The 14,975-nt window shown below is 40.3% G+C and overlaps 1 protein-coding gene across 3 annotated transcripts in view; it reads right to left on the bottom strand.

Moving 5' to 3' along the window:
• macrod2 (mono-ADP ribosylhydrolase 2) overlaps positions 1-14,975 on the bottom strand; it is a 468,001-nt gene that overhangs the window by 263,862 nt on the left and 189,164 nt on the right. For all 3 annotated transcript variants that reach the window (XM_050070646.1, XM_050070648.1, XM_050070649.1), the window contains exon 5: positions 7,503-7,619. In XM_050070646.1, the coding sequence (XP_049926603.1) occupies positions 7,503-7,619 (117 nt within the window). The remainder of the gene's footprint in view (positions 1-7,502; positions 7,620-14,975) is intronic.

Here is a 14,975-nt window from a genome sequence, read left to right as displayed (position 1 = left end):
CCTCTGAAAGTGTCAGCCCCGCTGGATGTGACGGGGCGAGACTGCTTTGATAAACATGCTCGGCAGAATGATAATGTTCTAGGGGGTAATTTAATCAGAACGAGCTATATGTCACTTACTAATAGTGGGCACTTTGCTGTGATTTATCTGTGTTTGCTGAGTGGAGAGAGACGGAACAGACGGCCTGGTCTCCCAGATTAAATAGGGCATGGGAAAGATTCCTAACGCTATCAGGGAGAAAAATTTATCACAGGCTGATGATTAGTATTATTAGCACAGGTGCAGTTACAGTAAACACCAGAGACTTCCATTTTGTACTGAAAGGGAGCAGCAGATAAAGAAGGAGGTGAACTGAACTGGGAAGCTTCTCCCAAAGGTGTTTTGTCTAACTATGGTCCTGTAAGTTCCACTGAAGCTTGCCTCTTAAAGTACAGTCGGAAACAAACATTCAAAACCACTACTGCAAAGTAACACAACAACAGTTCTGGTTCTCTGGCTGTTTTGTTCAACTTAAGCTGCTATCTTTCACTGTGGCAATATAAATAAAAAACAGGGATAGAAATAGCAAAAGCAAAAAGGGACTTGTCCTGTACTTAAGAGCTATACATTAGCATTGTGCTGCGATGACGTCTCACGAATTATATCCTCGACAATGTTAAAAAGCCTGCTGCTCAATGAAATAATGAAAAAAATCTGATGACATAAAGCCTCCTAAGTCCTCAATTCATCACTTGCTGTGAGTGGATTTGATTGATTACTTTGATAACCTTCATTTTAGCTCAGAAAGACCTGCAAATATTGCAGTTATAAGCACTTGCTGTTTTAGCAGCTTATGTAAAATACCTCAAGAAAACGAAGGCTATAGTTTTTTACATTAGCGCATATGTTTCAAAGGAGATAAAAACAAAATTTAAATATATTTCTACTTAATTAGAGGACCATAAGGGGATGCTATAGAAATGGCAAGAAACAACTATCAATCTTTAAATCTCTGTCTATCCGAGGACACAAACGGAGTTTAGGGACCTCTCATTGGAACTTCATTGCTGCAAACTAAAATGACCCCAGTTCACAGTGTCTCATGCACAAGGCTAAGCACAGACTTCTGATTTTCTTAAAGGGAACACACCCCTGGATGTAATAGTAGTTATAGACAGCGTATGGATTCACTGAATACACGAGGCCAGCAGGCGTGTGTGGCAGCCGCAAGTAAAAACTAAATAAATGTCAGCGCTGTGTGTTGTCCTAATGAAGCTCGAGTGTACAATGGGGAAGTGCGGAGAAGTGCCCGGTCAATGTGGAGACAGAGAGCCGGCTGAGTGTGCTCCAAACAGTTAGCATCCAGTTTTAGATTAGAGAGTAATCAAAGGTCTGCCAGCGGCTCGATGCTGCATGGATAAGGTTGTGTCTCTCCACACTATCAGAGTGGGCTGGGTGGAGGCAATACTCCAAAGGCTGAAATATATAACCTTACAGCTGATAAGTCAGAGTAAAAAGCACTTCCATATGAATCCCAATGAGCTCTATTTCTCTAGAGGGACCAGTTAGCAAAATAGCAGACTGAAATATTTCTCTGCTCAATGAGATTAGACACACTTTAGAGATAACAGTGAATACAGTATTCATACAGCATGTGCTGTATAAATTGTTCCATATATGTAAAAATGAAGCTGGTTCTTCCTAATAAATGTATGGCTGAAGCTCAAAAAATAATTCTCACATATAATTAACAAAGTCTAAAAAAGAAAGAGGCCACTGTTATGACAGCAACATGATAAAATAAAATGTTGGCCCTCCTCTCTTGCATCCAAATATGATTTATTATTTAAAGCATATACTTAGAGCTCAGAGAATAATGGGTAGGGGGGAGAGAAGCAAAACAATAAACAGTAAAACGTTTTGAACTGTCAATCCAAAGTAGCCCTGGGGAGGAAAACAAAACTGGGTAAAAGATTTCAGATGAAACTGGAGAGTGAAAACGCCCATCGTCTATCTAAAAAGTTCCTGTGGGACATTAACTTTCTCAGGCAGACCTCTGGTTTGAACTCTGAATACCTTCTAGGTCTACTGTGACACGTAGGGCTGAAATGTGCAAGTGCAGATTAACCCGCGAGGTCTTTGCTAAACATTATTAGTGTGGACCTGTGGAGCAGCATAATAATGACGATATTCAGACAAGTCTATTGTGGAGTGCACTCACTGCAGCTCATCCTCAGGTGTGTCACACATTTAAATTACAATGACACCTTGTCACACACAGTGAATAGTATGGTGGCCCTGAGGATCAAAACACAACATTTTAGAAAACAACAACAATGGACTGACAGACAGTCATGATGCAATCAGTGATGAGGAATCATTGTCCAATAAGTCTATCTATCCTGGTTTCACTTTCACTAAATGCTGTTGTGTTTTCTGAAATGTTGTATTTTGTGGTATGTCGTGTTTTCTGCAATGTTGTTGCCTGAAATGATATGGGGTTTTTTTTAAAATGTTGTTTTGTGAAATGTTGTGTTTTCTGCAGTGATATGTTTTCTGAAATGTTTTCTGGTGAAAAGTCATGTTGTCTGCAAGGCTGTCTTTTCAGAAGTGTTTTGTGAAATGTGTTTACTGACATGTTGTTTTGGAAATGTCATGTTTTCTTAAATGTCACCTTCTGTGAAACGTGTTTTATTAAATGTTACTGTGTTTTGTGAAATTTCAAGTTATCCGAAATTTGTTTTCTTGAATGTTGCTGTGTTTTGACCCTCGGGTCCACAGTAGAAGAGGGTGTTTAAGTGTGCAAACTAAACAAGATCAATAAGAAAACACATGCCGATCACTGTTGTTCAGTCACTCATACTTAATTTATGGAAGAGAGTGAGTAGTTAATTTTCATGTATTTATTCTTATTTGGCTTCCACCAACATTGTTTGCAACAGATTAAAGCTCATGCAAACCAACTTTGTTTGCAGCAGAGTTAAGCTGCAGTCAATCCTCATAAATGATTAGGTACTTAATGGCGCTTTTTGATTAGAAGACATAATAAAGACAAATACGGTGTGTATGATCAGAGCTGTCTTGAGTTTTATCCACTAATTACCAAAGTTTTAAATATATTATTCACCAAATCTATGTTAATGTTTATTGTGATTATGTAAAAAAAATACTTTTGATTCTACTTTTCTTTCTTTTGAGAAAAAGTATATTACATCATCAGCACCCTTAGTGCCCACCTTTCCTGCTCTCTAATGCCTGGTCTGAAAACTCAAAATGAAAATAATGCCACACATAACAACGACAACACAAAGAATGTTTTTGTGTGTTCTCAGATGAAGTACCTGAGCCAGAAAGGCACCATACGGGACAGTTCTAACCTCATCCATCATCCCATCAGGTGAGCATTATAAGCATGCTTTCTTTGAGCCATTCGATATCTACTTGTCAGACACAGCACTGCTAATGCACTTTACAACACAAAAATGTCTTACAGCAAATGTTCACAGGTGACTTAATGTCTGTATCTACAAAGGACAAGGCCACAGACAGGCAATACAATGGACACCATTATAAAGATTTCAGCAGTTGAAGTGGTACAAAACAACCTCAGCTGGTAAACAGATAAGATGCAACAACTGTAGCCATTCTTAATACCAAAATGAGCACAATCCACAATGTTTATATTTGTTTCAACCTTTTGAATGATCTTCTTTTGACAGCTGAAGTCGACAATACTTATCTATTATTTATCTTTGTGTCCCCGTCTGTAGCTAACCCATTCTAAACTTTTAATTCGGTGACTTTTAAGGCATAGCGCGAACTTAAACGCTAATAATGGAACAATTATGGACAATGCTGCAACACACGTATAGTCATAAATATGTGACTTAGCTTGTTACAGTTGACATCATATTTTCATTTGATCATTAATCTATGAGCAGATGAGTAACTTGTCTAACATGAGGGCAAATAGACAATTTCCCTGTCATATTGATGTAACAGACCATTTTTTTGGAGTCTTTCCGCTATGGTAGGTGGGTAATTACTGTCATTGATTAATAATCCTGGGCCAGCCCCATAATAATCAGTCCCACATGTGCCTCGCCCTCTTAAAGGAAAGGCTCATTTGCCACTGGGATTCACAGCCTAAACTGCTTAGTGGGATGTAATGGAGAGCAATTTTCTTGTCTTGAGAAAAAAAAATAAAAATGGGATGGGGTGGGCTAGCCCCGGTCATTTTCCATTGCCTCAGCACATCAAATCTCCAAACAAGGACAACTCTGATTTCAGATCAACTGCTCTTCTCCCTGTGGGCTATAAGTAGTTTTCAAGAACACAAGGAAGCATTTTATCGCTTTACCAGTTATTTTGAGTATTATGTTTAAATTGCAATTTCTCCATTTCTTACAAAAATAACAAAATTGACCAGCGTAATCCTTTGTTGAATGATACAATACACCGTGGGTGATATCTCTAAATAACACTTAAGACTCCATAAACGCTGTAAGATCAAGAGAAATGACTATATTCATACTGTAATATAATGGATCGCTTATTTCCATGCATTGTTGGCAAAGTCGAGAGATGACTGCTGTGGGTTCAGCGTGAAGCCGAGCCTAAATCCCTAAAAAATTTAATTAAAAGCAAAGTGATTTACAGTTTGTTCTGCATTATTCAGGGTTTAGAATTCCTTATTTCCAATTATATGCAGTGGACTGGATTTCAGAGAGGGAGGCCCCAAAGAAGAGTGCAATCCTCTGAGAGATTTATGTGTTTATAGGAAATTGTGAAAAGCAGCCTAATGTTCAGGGCAAAACTGAGAAGAGAATGCCCAAATTGGATATACTGGGCATTGCCAAGATGTAAACGGTAAATGGTCCATCTGTCTGCGCTCTTCTCGCTCTTGGAAGAGTCGAGGAGCCACCATCTGCAGATATGCGTCAGCAGAAGCAATTTCACTTGCAATGAGAGTGTGAGTCCACATGTGTATGTGTATATAGAGACCTGCAGGCACATATTCATTGTATTTTTTAGATACATGTGAAAAAAAAGAAAAATTATAAATGCACTGATTATGCTTTTAATTAGAATTCATTTCGGTGTGTGTGTGTTGGAGCTAACATTTCTTGGACAAGACTACGTTTGTTCACGTGTTGTTTGTCGCTTCAGTGTCTAATGGTTTCATTTAACAACTTACAAGTCTTTACATCTGACGTCTGACAGCCTACAGTAATCAATCTGTGACAGCGCTAACAACAACACCAACTGCTTTATTTTCCAAACACCCACTATGACCATAATAATATTTCAGCTGGCTAACTGTTTTGACAGACAAGACAATGAGATGGGAAAACTTACTCCACAAACAACTTTCGATGTAGTTTTAATTAGGCTTATTTTCTCTAAAAAACATGCTTAATTTCTGTTTAAGTAGAAAAGCTGGTATGTATCTATTTAATTGCTTATGAATATAACTATATTTTTTGCATAGTTTCAGTAGCCACCTCTGTCAATTATCCTGATGATCCATCTACCCTGAGTAATGACATGAGGCTCAAGTTAATCATTTCATTAAACAAATATTAAAATTAATTTTATGTCAATTTTAATCATTTAATGCATTTAGTTTTAGCCACAGCAGCGGGCCATTAACATAACATTAACTTTCAATTAAACTAATATACACTGACATTTCACTGCAGGCTTTTATCCTTTCGTGCAACGCCTACATGTAACATCCCATAATTTGGGGAGATTCAAAAATGTTAAAATTGTGTGTTGCCTTGTTTGTTTACTTTGTTCCTTGGTGAGGGGGTGGACAGACTATTATTTGAGATTTCATAAACCGAATAGATTGTTGTTTGTAGTCATGGCAGCTTTATAATGTGCGTGTAGGTGGAACAAATAAGTCAGAGACGGAAATTAATGGAAGACGAGCAAAATCCAAACAGTGGATAGACTTCGGGAACGAGTGAGATCTCTTGTCAGAGCTGAGCGCTCACAAAGAAAAGTCAAGCGGTTGTCAGTCTCCAAGAGCAGACGGGAGAGACAACGCCGATGATGACAGTGATCAGAGTTGGGAGATAACAGGATGATACCGGCTGGGAGTAAAGATAGCTCTAATATGAAATAACATCACGTTCAAAAAAGAACTGGCTGTTCCCGGTAAAGAACTACACAATCTATTACGATTTATCAGCACAGAGAAGGTGTTTTGCCCAGAGATAATTACAATAACAGCACCCGGTGGCAGTGTGATTGCTCCCAGGTGACATTGCAGGTTATTAAATTGTCATGGTGCACCCTGTTTTGGCGCTGCAGACACTTGAACTGGCTGCCCACAAGACTGACTCACAGTTTATCTGCTCCATTTGTTTGACATCTTTACGACATACCGTATTAACACAACCTAATTTCATCTGGGCCTCAATGTCTTCTCTTGGCTGTCTCATGGAAATCCTTCAGGGTTAGGTTAGGACTGCTGGGACGTTTGTCTCGACCGAATTACACCAAGTGACATTTCTTCCATCCTATCGTGTTTTCCATTCCAAGTTTGCGAGGGAAGAAGCTTATGACAAACTTTAAAAGTGACACACGTAGACAATTATCACAAGAAATTAGCTTGGGAATGTGTATCATAAAAGTCGTTCAATTCTGAGAGGAGGTGGCACACGCGCGCGCGCATACACATACACAACACAAACTTGACTTGATTACAAAACATTACATCAATGATAGAGATAAAAACAAAGAAAACAGTGCAGTCCCTCTTCTGATCATTTATGGCATGACAGTAAGAGTTATGTGATCCGTTAACAGAATAAATCAGGGATGAAAAATCAATCAAATTAAGCAACTAATAGCTCCCTTAATGTCTTTGTTTGTGTGCAGATGACGCTCCCATCCAGCCATACAACAAGCACCAATCATATTAATTATCTTCCAAATAACAACTCCCCATTTATTACAAATTAGTTTTCAAAACTAATAAATTATGATTAAAATGTTTTTTATTTTAGACATTACGAGCATCCCACTCTGTGTTTTGGAGTGGACGCTAATGACCCCAGTCATTATGTGCAGGTATGCAACTGTGCACATGTGTGTGTAGGCATATGTGTGTGGTTTCATTTGCAATACGATCATGTTACTCCAAACTCCACAGAAACTATGACCTCATGTCAAATGATGCATGTGCACATGTGAATTGCAAAAACCCTCTTTCAAATCAAACAGCTATTTCTGTGATTTTCTGCATCAATGCAATGTCAGTGCAGTCCCCCAGCTGGTCCAGGAGCCTTAGGTTTGAATAAATGAGGCTATTTTATAAAAGCAATATAGATTAATGCTGGATCGCACAATGTTTCACTGCTCTAATGTTTACCACTAAATCTTAATGTTCACTAACTGTCAAGTGATGTAGCCCTCAATGGCAGCAGTTTTGATTAGAGAATATTCCTGCGAGGCACCGCTGCACACATTACAGAGCAAACAAAAAAACATATTAATTAACTGATACTCACATTTTGCGGGGAGATCGTAGCCGCAGGTGATCTTGGCTTTGCCGGTTTCACAGCCATTTAGTGAGTGGCACTCATCATACAGACAGGACCCCGCCGCTTTGTGTATGCAGCCATCCACTGAAACACAAACAGACATGCAAAGAGAGGTAAGGCCTACCTGAGGAGAAACATACAAAAGCAGGCACCTGACATATCTCAAACTAGCGGGGCTAATTAGCAGTTTGTGTGCTCTATCATGTCAAAACAAATAAGCCTTTACAAGAACATGCCGAAAATTATGTTCATGAGTTCGATACTGGAAATCCCAACGTTGTCAAATTATCTCCCTAGCTCTGTATCTCTTCTCTGTAGGGACGTTCGGTCTGCCATAGTGTGCTGCGCCTGTTGCTGGTAAATATTGACGAGCTTAGGAATGAAATTAGCTGGGCTAGGATCTAATAACGCCTCCACACACAGTGAAAATGAGACTGTTCTTCCTGTAATCCCTCTCCACTGTCAACAGCGATATACAGTCCGATCATTAACTGTATTTTTCTGCCCTGTGGTGGGGATCTTATAGCTGTCCTGTTCTCTGCGGCGAGCCTGTTATGATGTGGATCTGTGTTCTGATTCTGTCGCACTCCCTGTTGATGTGTGTGTCCTGGTTCCACGGAGACCCCAGCCCCCCCCCCCGCCCCCCTAAGGTTTTAATTTTACCGGGTTAAGGCCGCGATACACTTGATTGATGGCACGTCTTACACGAGAAGGCAGAGAGATAGAAATCCACATTATCCGTCTCTGAAAGCCTGACATCCCTCCAAGAGCATGTTATCAATCACACTGAAACATCATAAAATCCTCCTCAAGTTGTCCTGTAAAAATCCTCACAAGCCATTAGAGGATAACAGAGCCAGGAGGAGGAACAGTAGCAGTTGGAAAAACAGACGTGTCTTTTCTTAAGTTTCTCTTTGTAAAGACTTGGCCGATGGAGAGAACAAGTCTCCCAAACTGGCTTTATCCATCAAAGCTTAAACGGTTGGGAGTTAAGATAGCCTGCAGGATAACCACTGTTTACATATTCTGAGCTGATGAAGGAAAAAAGAACTGGGGAACAGATAAAAAAAAAAAAAAATCTGAATTTATATTCCTGATAAAAGACAAAATGTGCCTCTAATCACTATCTTCATCTCCTAATGTAATAATTATTCACGTACAGCGCCAGGAAAGAAAAACTGTACAAAAAAAAGGCCGAACATTAGTTATACACTATCTTCAAAAATGTACTTTGCTTCACATCGTCAACACAGACAAAAGGTCTTTTGATGAGGGATGGTCCTTTTCTGAGCTCCTTTCAATTTCTCAGGGATGAGTCAACGACAACAGCTGGGCGGAAGATTTTCTAGCTCTATCAATCATCTTTAATGGACTGAGGGACAGGCGGTTGACAGAGACGAATCCTGATGGCTTTTCGAAAAAGTAACATGAGTCTGACAGTGATGTGGATATGAGGAGGTATCGCTCTGGTGACAATGAAAGCTACTTAACACAACACAGAGCGGATGTAGCGCTTGGCTGTAGGCTTGGCATTTTTAGAATATTCACTGTGCAAACAAGATTGCCCATGATCATCAGCCACGCTTATTTGCATCATAATTGCTTCTTAACATCTCGCAAACATGAATTGCTAAAAGCACAGGCTGAACTGAATGCTCTGGGACTCGAAGCATGCCTCTCATTTATATACATATAAAATCACTCCTGCCATATAAAGTAAGAGAACATTGCCTTTTAGGCCTTGATGTTTTAGCACTGAATGAAGTTATTTAAGGAAATGTCTTCACCTGATGTCGCATCTGCATCACAGCAGTAACAGGCAATTCAATATTTTCCTACTGACAGGCTTCAGATTCAGTGGTTGTCTATAATGGAGGTGAATTGATCAGATGTCCCCCTAGGCCTCTGTGTTATTTAGGTTTTATAACCCTTCATGTGAACTTCTGTTTTGGCTAAAATGTTTTAATTTAAATATTTAAAAGGATACTTCATCAACAAAATGACCATTTGTATATTAATTACTTAGTGTGTGTAACATTTAATTCATGAGGAAAATTTTGTTTTTCTCCACAGTGAACGGAGAATCCAAAAAAGGCAAAGATTCGAGGACCAAAACATACCTTCACAAAGTCTCACATAACCCGTCCAGTATAATCCAAATCTCATTTTTCCAACTGTATGCTCAGTATTGCCCAAACACATGCATTTTCACTAAAACAATAACTTAACACACAGTACACACAGTCCTATGCACAGATGGGAAGCATGCCTGGGCATGCATGGATGTTTGAACAGGGCTCAAGCAGGGCAAATATATGGTCAGATATGACGTTTTTTTTTGTTTTTAAAGCTATGATTTGATAATGTTAAAGGCTATGTATTGTAGCGACCCTGCAGTAAATGTTCTGTTATAATGTCAATGTTCTGTGAGTTAATGGAATGTTTGGGATTGAATGAGGTGCGGGGTGCGAGTGTGACGGGGATGAGGAGGGCTGTGTGAGTGCGCGTGCTGGTGTGTGTATGAGCGAGCTGGAGGAGAGAGCAGGAGTGCATAGTTGGAGTTACAGCTAAGTTGTTGTTTGTTGGTTGTTTTGGTGTGGTTACGGCCAACAGTAACCTGTACTGTTCAGTAATAAACGGTGGTTTAATTACCGAATAACTGCGTCATCCTTTCCACACGTCCTGGCGGACGCTACAGTATTATAAAAACATAAAATTAAACCACACTTTGTATGACACATAGCCTAAAGTTACAACAAAGTTAGGGCCGAATTCACAAAGAATGAACTGCGGCCGCTGATAGCACCTTGAATTGCACTTCATTTGCACCCACAGTTTGCTCCGTCTTAACGTCCTATTCACAAAGGATATTGCACTAATGATATACCAGCGCAAACACGCCCACAAAGTTTGGCAGCTGAGTGCAGTTTGCCCCTGATTGCAATTAGCCACATGGCAAAGTATAAATGCTGGCTTTGCGCCAAGAACACCGTGGCAGAACAATGGCAGACTTTGTTTGGCAAAGTACTGAATACTGTATACCCTCATGTAGTGAAGTCTGCTGGTGAGTCAGTCTAACAGTGTCGGATGGGTTGAGGCTGTGAATTTGATCAAGTTTGACCACTTTATCACTATTCCCTCTCACTTGTAGCTGTTTTTTCGTTATCTTTTGAATTTAATATGAATTATGGAACTGTTTTTGTTCAAGTTTGTTTCCCCAGTTTCGTAAAATAAATGATTGAAAGTTGCTTTTGAAGTGCGTGACAGAAGTGCGTTTTGAGAACGACCGCAGACTGTCACCTGTTCAACGCATCAGTATCTTCGGATGCCATTACAGTGTCAAAATATTATTTACAGACTGATTTAACAGACGATCAGTGCTGCCACGATCACTGGAAAGTCTGGGCGAGAGGCTTCCACAGAGGAGCGCCCAGTTTGCATAGAAAGGGGCAATTTCTGTGCCAAATATATGCATATTACCTCATTTAAATACGTGCAAATAACACCGGAGCACCGAGACACAATCTGCTTGGCAGTACAGTTAGCGGAGCATTTCACCCTCTGCGCGTGCTTTGTGAATAAGAAGGTATGTGTTTGCTCCATTTTTACCGGTTTAGCGGCCGCAAAAGCCACGTAATCCTTTTGTGAATTCGGCCCTCAGTTACAATGTTGCAACATTGTGCGCGCACAGCCCTTCACCACCTGGATCCTAAAATAAACACCTGTTTTATTACATAATCATGCTTCCGTGTTGCGCCATTCATTAAGATCCTATGTTTCTGTCATTCAAATAACAAGACTTGTGGTTTAATACTCTTAATTATAACAGCCAACTTATTGAAAAATGTCGGGTTTAAATCGAGCTCGGGACCATAATTACAGTTAATTGGATGGGCCGGGCCGGTCCTGGACATGACGTGCACTTGCTCGGGCCGGGTCGGGCTGGATTTTTTGGGCCCGATCTAAGCTCTAATTGAGACTTGGATTATACTGCACGAGTTGTGCAAGTGATCATGAACGGATGTTTTGGTATAGTTTTGCTGTTGTTAATCATGGTCCCCAATGACTTTAAGTCTGAAATAATGTTTGCCTTTTTTGGATTATCCGTTCACTGTGGAGGCATGCCAAAAAACAAAGTTCTCTTCATGAATTCAAGGTAACACACAGTGAGTAACTGATATGTAAATGGTCATTTTGTAGGTAAAGTATTCCTTTAATACTTTCCTTTCTTGGTGCCTTGTTTTCTACATAGTCTTTGCTGTATATGCCACATTATTACTGTATATGTATAATATACATGAGTTACAATATAATCCATGCATTGACAAGCTTTGTAAGTTTAGTTTTTTGTGCTTATAGATATATCATCTAAATGCAGTTTTCCCTTTGCAGTGTGATATGGAACATAAAAAGGAGTCCCAAGGCACTAACAGAAAGTTCACATATGGGCTACGACGAAGCAATAAAGTGTTCTGTGGGTTTTAGCAGTTTTGAAACATTTTGCAGGCGATCTTGCAGCAGTTTCACTCTGTGAGAGTGCTGCACATCTTGTATTTCTTCTATAATGTTTTGGCCACTAAATGGAAGCAAGCAAGGTCAGAGAGAGAGAGAGAGAGAGAGAGAAAGGGACACTGGAGGTTGCGCATCACATGACTTCTACACCGAAGATGAAAACTTTCACTTTCAAGTGCTAATTACTCGGAGATCAATCATCAGTCATTTAATTGGCTGATCGAGCTGACTCATCTGCTTATTAAACACGCCAACTGGATTCAGTCTTTGAAGCTCTCATTCAGGTGCACTCACGCTAATATATATATATATATATATATATATTGTATTAAACTGTATATGTTGTGTAAATGTGCTGCACCATGTTAGTCAAGTAGAAAAAGACATTAAAAAAAGAAATAGGGTGATATATTTAAAGATTGATCAATACAAAGAATATTTCTGTATAATTAATATGAAAGTAATTGGGTTTTTCCTTCAGAAAAAACACACTTTACAGCCTTGAATCAGATAGGAAAGACCGTTCAAGAGGAGGAAAATATCTTGCTTGAATAGGTGTAACAGAAACTATGATCGCTTCATGGTCATATAAGGCCAGACAGGTTAGGAAAATTTAATAATGCCCTCCTCCAGTTTGCAGTGTTCCCGCAGGAGTCCATCCTCTCTAGACACTTCCTCTCATCACTACCAGGCATGGCTGATCTCTTACCTATGAGCTCCTTGGGAGCCCAGCGAGCAAAAAGCACACTGGGTTCTGTGTTTCATCTCAGTAGCTGAAGAGTAAGATTGTAGATAATAGTTTCAGCTTCCATTTTGCTGCTCCCCCTGTTCATGGTTGCATAAGCTACAGTGAGTGTGAAACTTGTTTTTTTTCTGATGCTACTGAGTGTGTCACTGTGCATCTTGTGTCAGCGAGTCCTACAAGCCTGGAAATCTGTTCACAGTGCCCGTAAATAGAGAGGAGGATGCTGAACTGATCTGGCTGATTGCCAGCGTCTTGGATGCTACGGCTACAGATTTAATTTACCTGCTTCACGGAATGGGTGGAGTGCCACAGATGCATGGTGGGTAATATGTGTGTTGGAGAAAGATATATATAGAGAGTGAGAGGTGGGGGAGCATAGAGACAGGGAGAGGTTTTTAAATGTACTTTGTAATTTCAAATTCAATTGCAGGGCGGGTTGTGAGCTAATCAAAATTTGATCGTAAATGCATTTTTCCATGTCCGTTATTTAGGCAACTAAAAGCAGATTTGAGGTTTCCGTAAGTGAAGACATGACCCACATGCAATTTGGCCATCAATTTATTTTCTCATTTAAGTGGGATTTCAGCATTATTCCCTCAAGATTTCTACATTATGGATGCCTGCAACATTACAAAGGCGGCCTCAGATTCTCATTAACTAAGACTGGCATTTACATTCACTTCAGAAAGGAGGACATGTCAGTTCAATCTCCTGTTGCTCACTATGAAACACCACAAATCCGAAACAGTTCTGTATTTTGCACAGTTTGATTACAAGTTTCCTTGTTGATTGTCCGCAAATTTAATTTAATTATCAGATATTCAACTGAATTGTGCTGTAAACCCTCACAGTACTGCATGTGTCTTGTTATCATAGTCACGTGTTTGAGTCGTTTCAAAAGGACTCCTGAACGCCATTATATGTGTGTCCCTATTCCATTATACTTATGCAATAATCATATTCAAATGCTAAAAAAAAAAAAAAAAAATGACAGCGCACCCATCCTGATGATGCACCTGCATCACAGCATTGAAAGGTGATCAAAGCGACCTCTCTCTTTCATCTCCCAGCTCTCAGTCTGAATCACATGTCAAGCAGAAGCCCTAAGATGAACATGTGCTCGGCTATGTGATGCACAATCAGTGGCACTCAGTGCTATATTTCAACTCCTGTTAAGACTTCTTTATGGAGGACATTTCATTTAACAGGCTTAATATTCAGGCAGCAGCATCTGCTTCTGTCCACCCCACTCCTGGGCTTCCTTGGCCCCCGTTGAAAAATATAACAGTTAATACCTCATCTATCTCTCCTTGCAGCCCTGCCACTGCTTTAGGCTGGGCCTATGTGGGACAAAACATTTATTCATCTTCTCTGAGTGCCTTGCTCAGAGAAACCTTCCCCGAGCAGCCACTCCAGCAAGTCCACACAGCTAATGAAGATAACTTTGAGCGGTGGCTGGACGGCATCCCTCTGAACTCATAATGGGAACAAGGAGAGAGCAAGAGACAGAGGCAGAGCCATATTGAGAGAGACAAAGGAGACGAGTGTGTGTGCGTGTCAGCGTGTGTGTCAGTCTAGAGCAGTTTGAATTAGTTACTCAGCTGTAACCTTGGCTCCTGCCATTGTTGAAGACACCTCTGCCTCGTCCTCTCAAGGCTCCGTTCCCACATGCATTAAGGGACTCAGCAAAGCTCTGCTTACTCTCCCGGGGCTTCTCCCAGGCAGCCCGAAAACCAAGGGCTTTCAATCGCTCCCTCAGACACAATGAATACCTGCTCTGCTCTCATTACAATACCCTGCTTTTCAGAAATAGTGTCAGCTGCAATTTTCTCTCCTAATTATTTTCCGCTCCTCTGAGGGTTGGGTTCAGGACTGGAGCCAGAGGAGGCTGCACGAGGTGGGCAGGAGGGAGGGGGGGGTGAGCTGGATTCTACCTGGCAGGATATGGAGTAGTCTGAATATCAGTCCATAATCTAACAAAGGGGAATAGATGGTCATTCATATCGAGGTAGGCCTAAACCTCAACCTCTTGCCCATGTGGCCATTTCCTGCTGATCTGCTGAGATCTCAAACGCCAATACTTCTCGTGAGCAGGTCGGGCAATAGAAGCTAAAACTTTTATCAATACTCTCTCATGCTGGGGGTTGCACTTTCCACACAAAACCAAACATATTCCTGAAACT

The sequence above is a fragment of the Epinephelus moara genome, chromosome 19 (assembly GCF_006386435.1).
Source record: "Epinephelus moara isolate mb chromosome 19, YSFRI_EMoa_1.0, whole genome shotgun sequence".
NCBI lineage: Eukaryota > Metazoa > Chordata > Actinopteri > Perciformes > Serranidae > Epinephelus > Epinephelus moara.
This window is presented reverse-complemented; position numbering and strand designations above follow the sequence as displayed.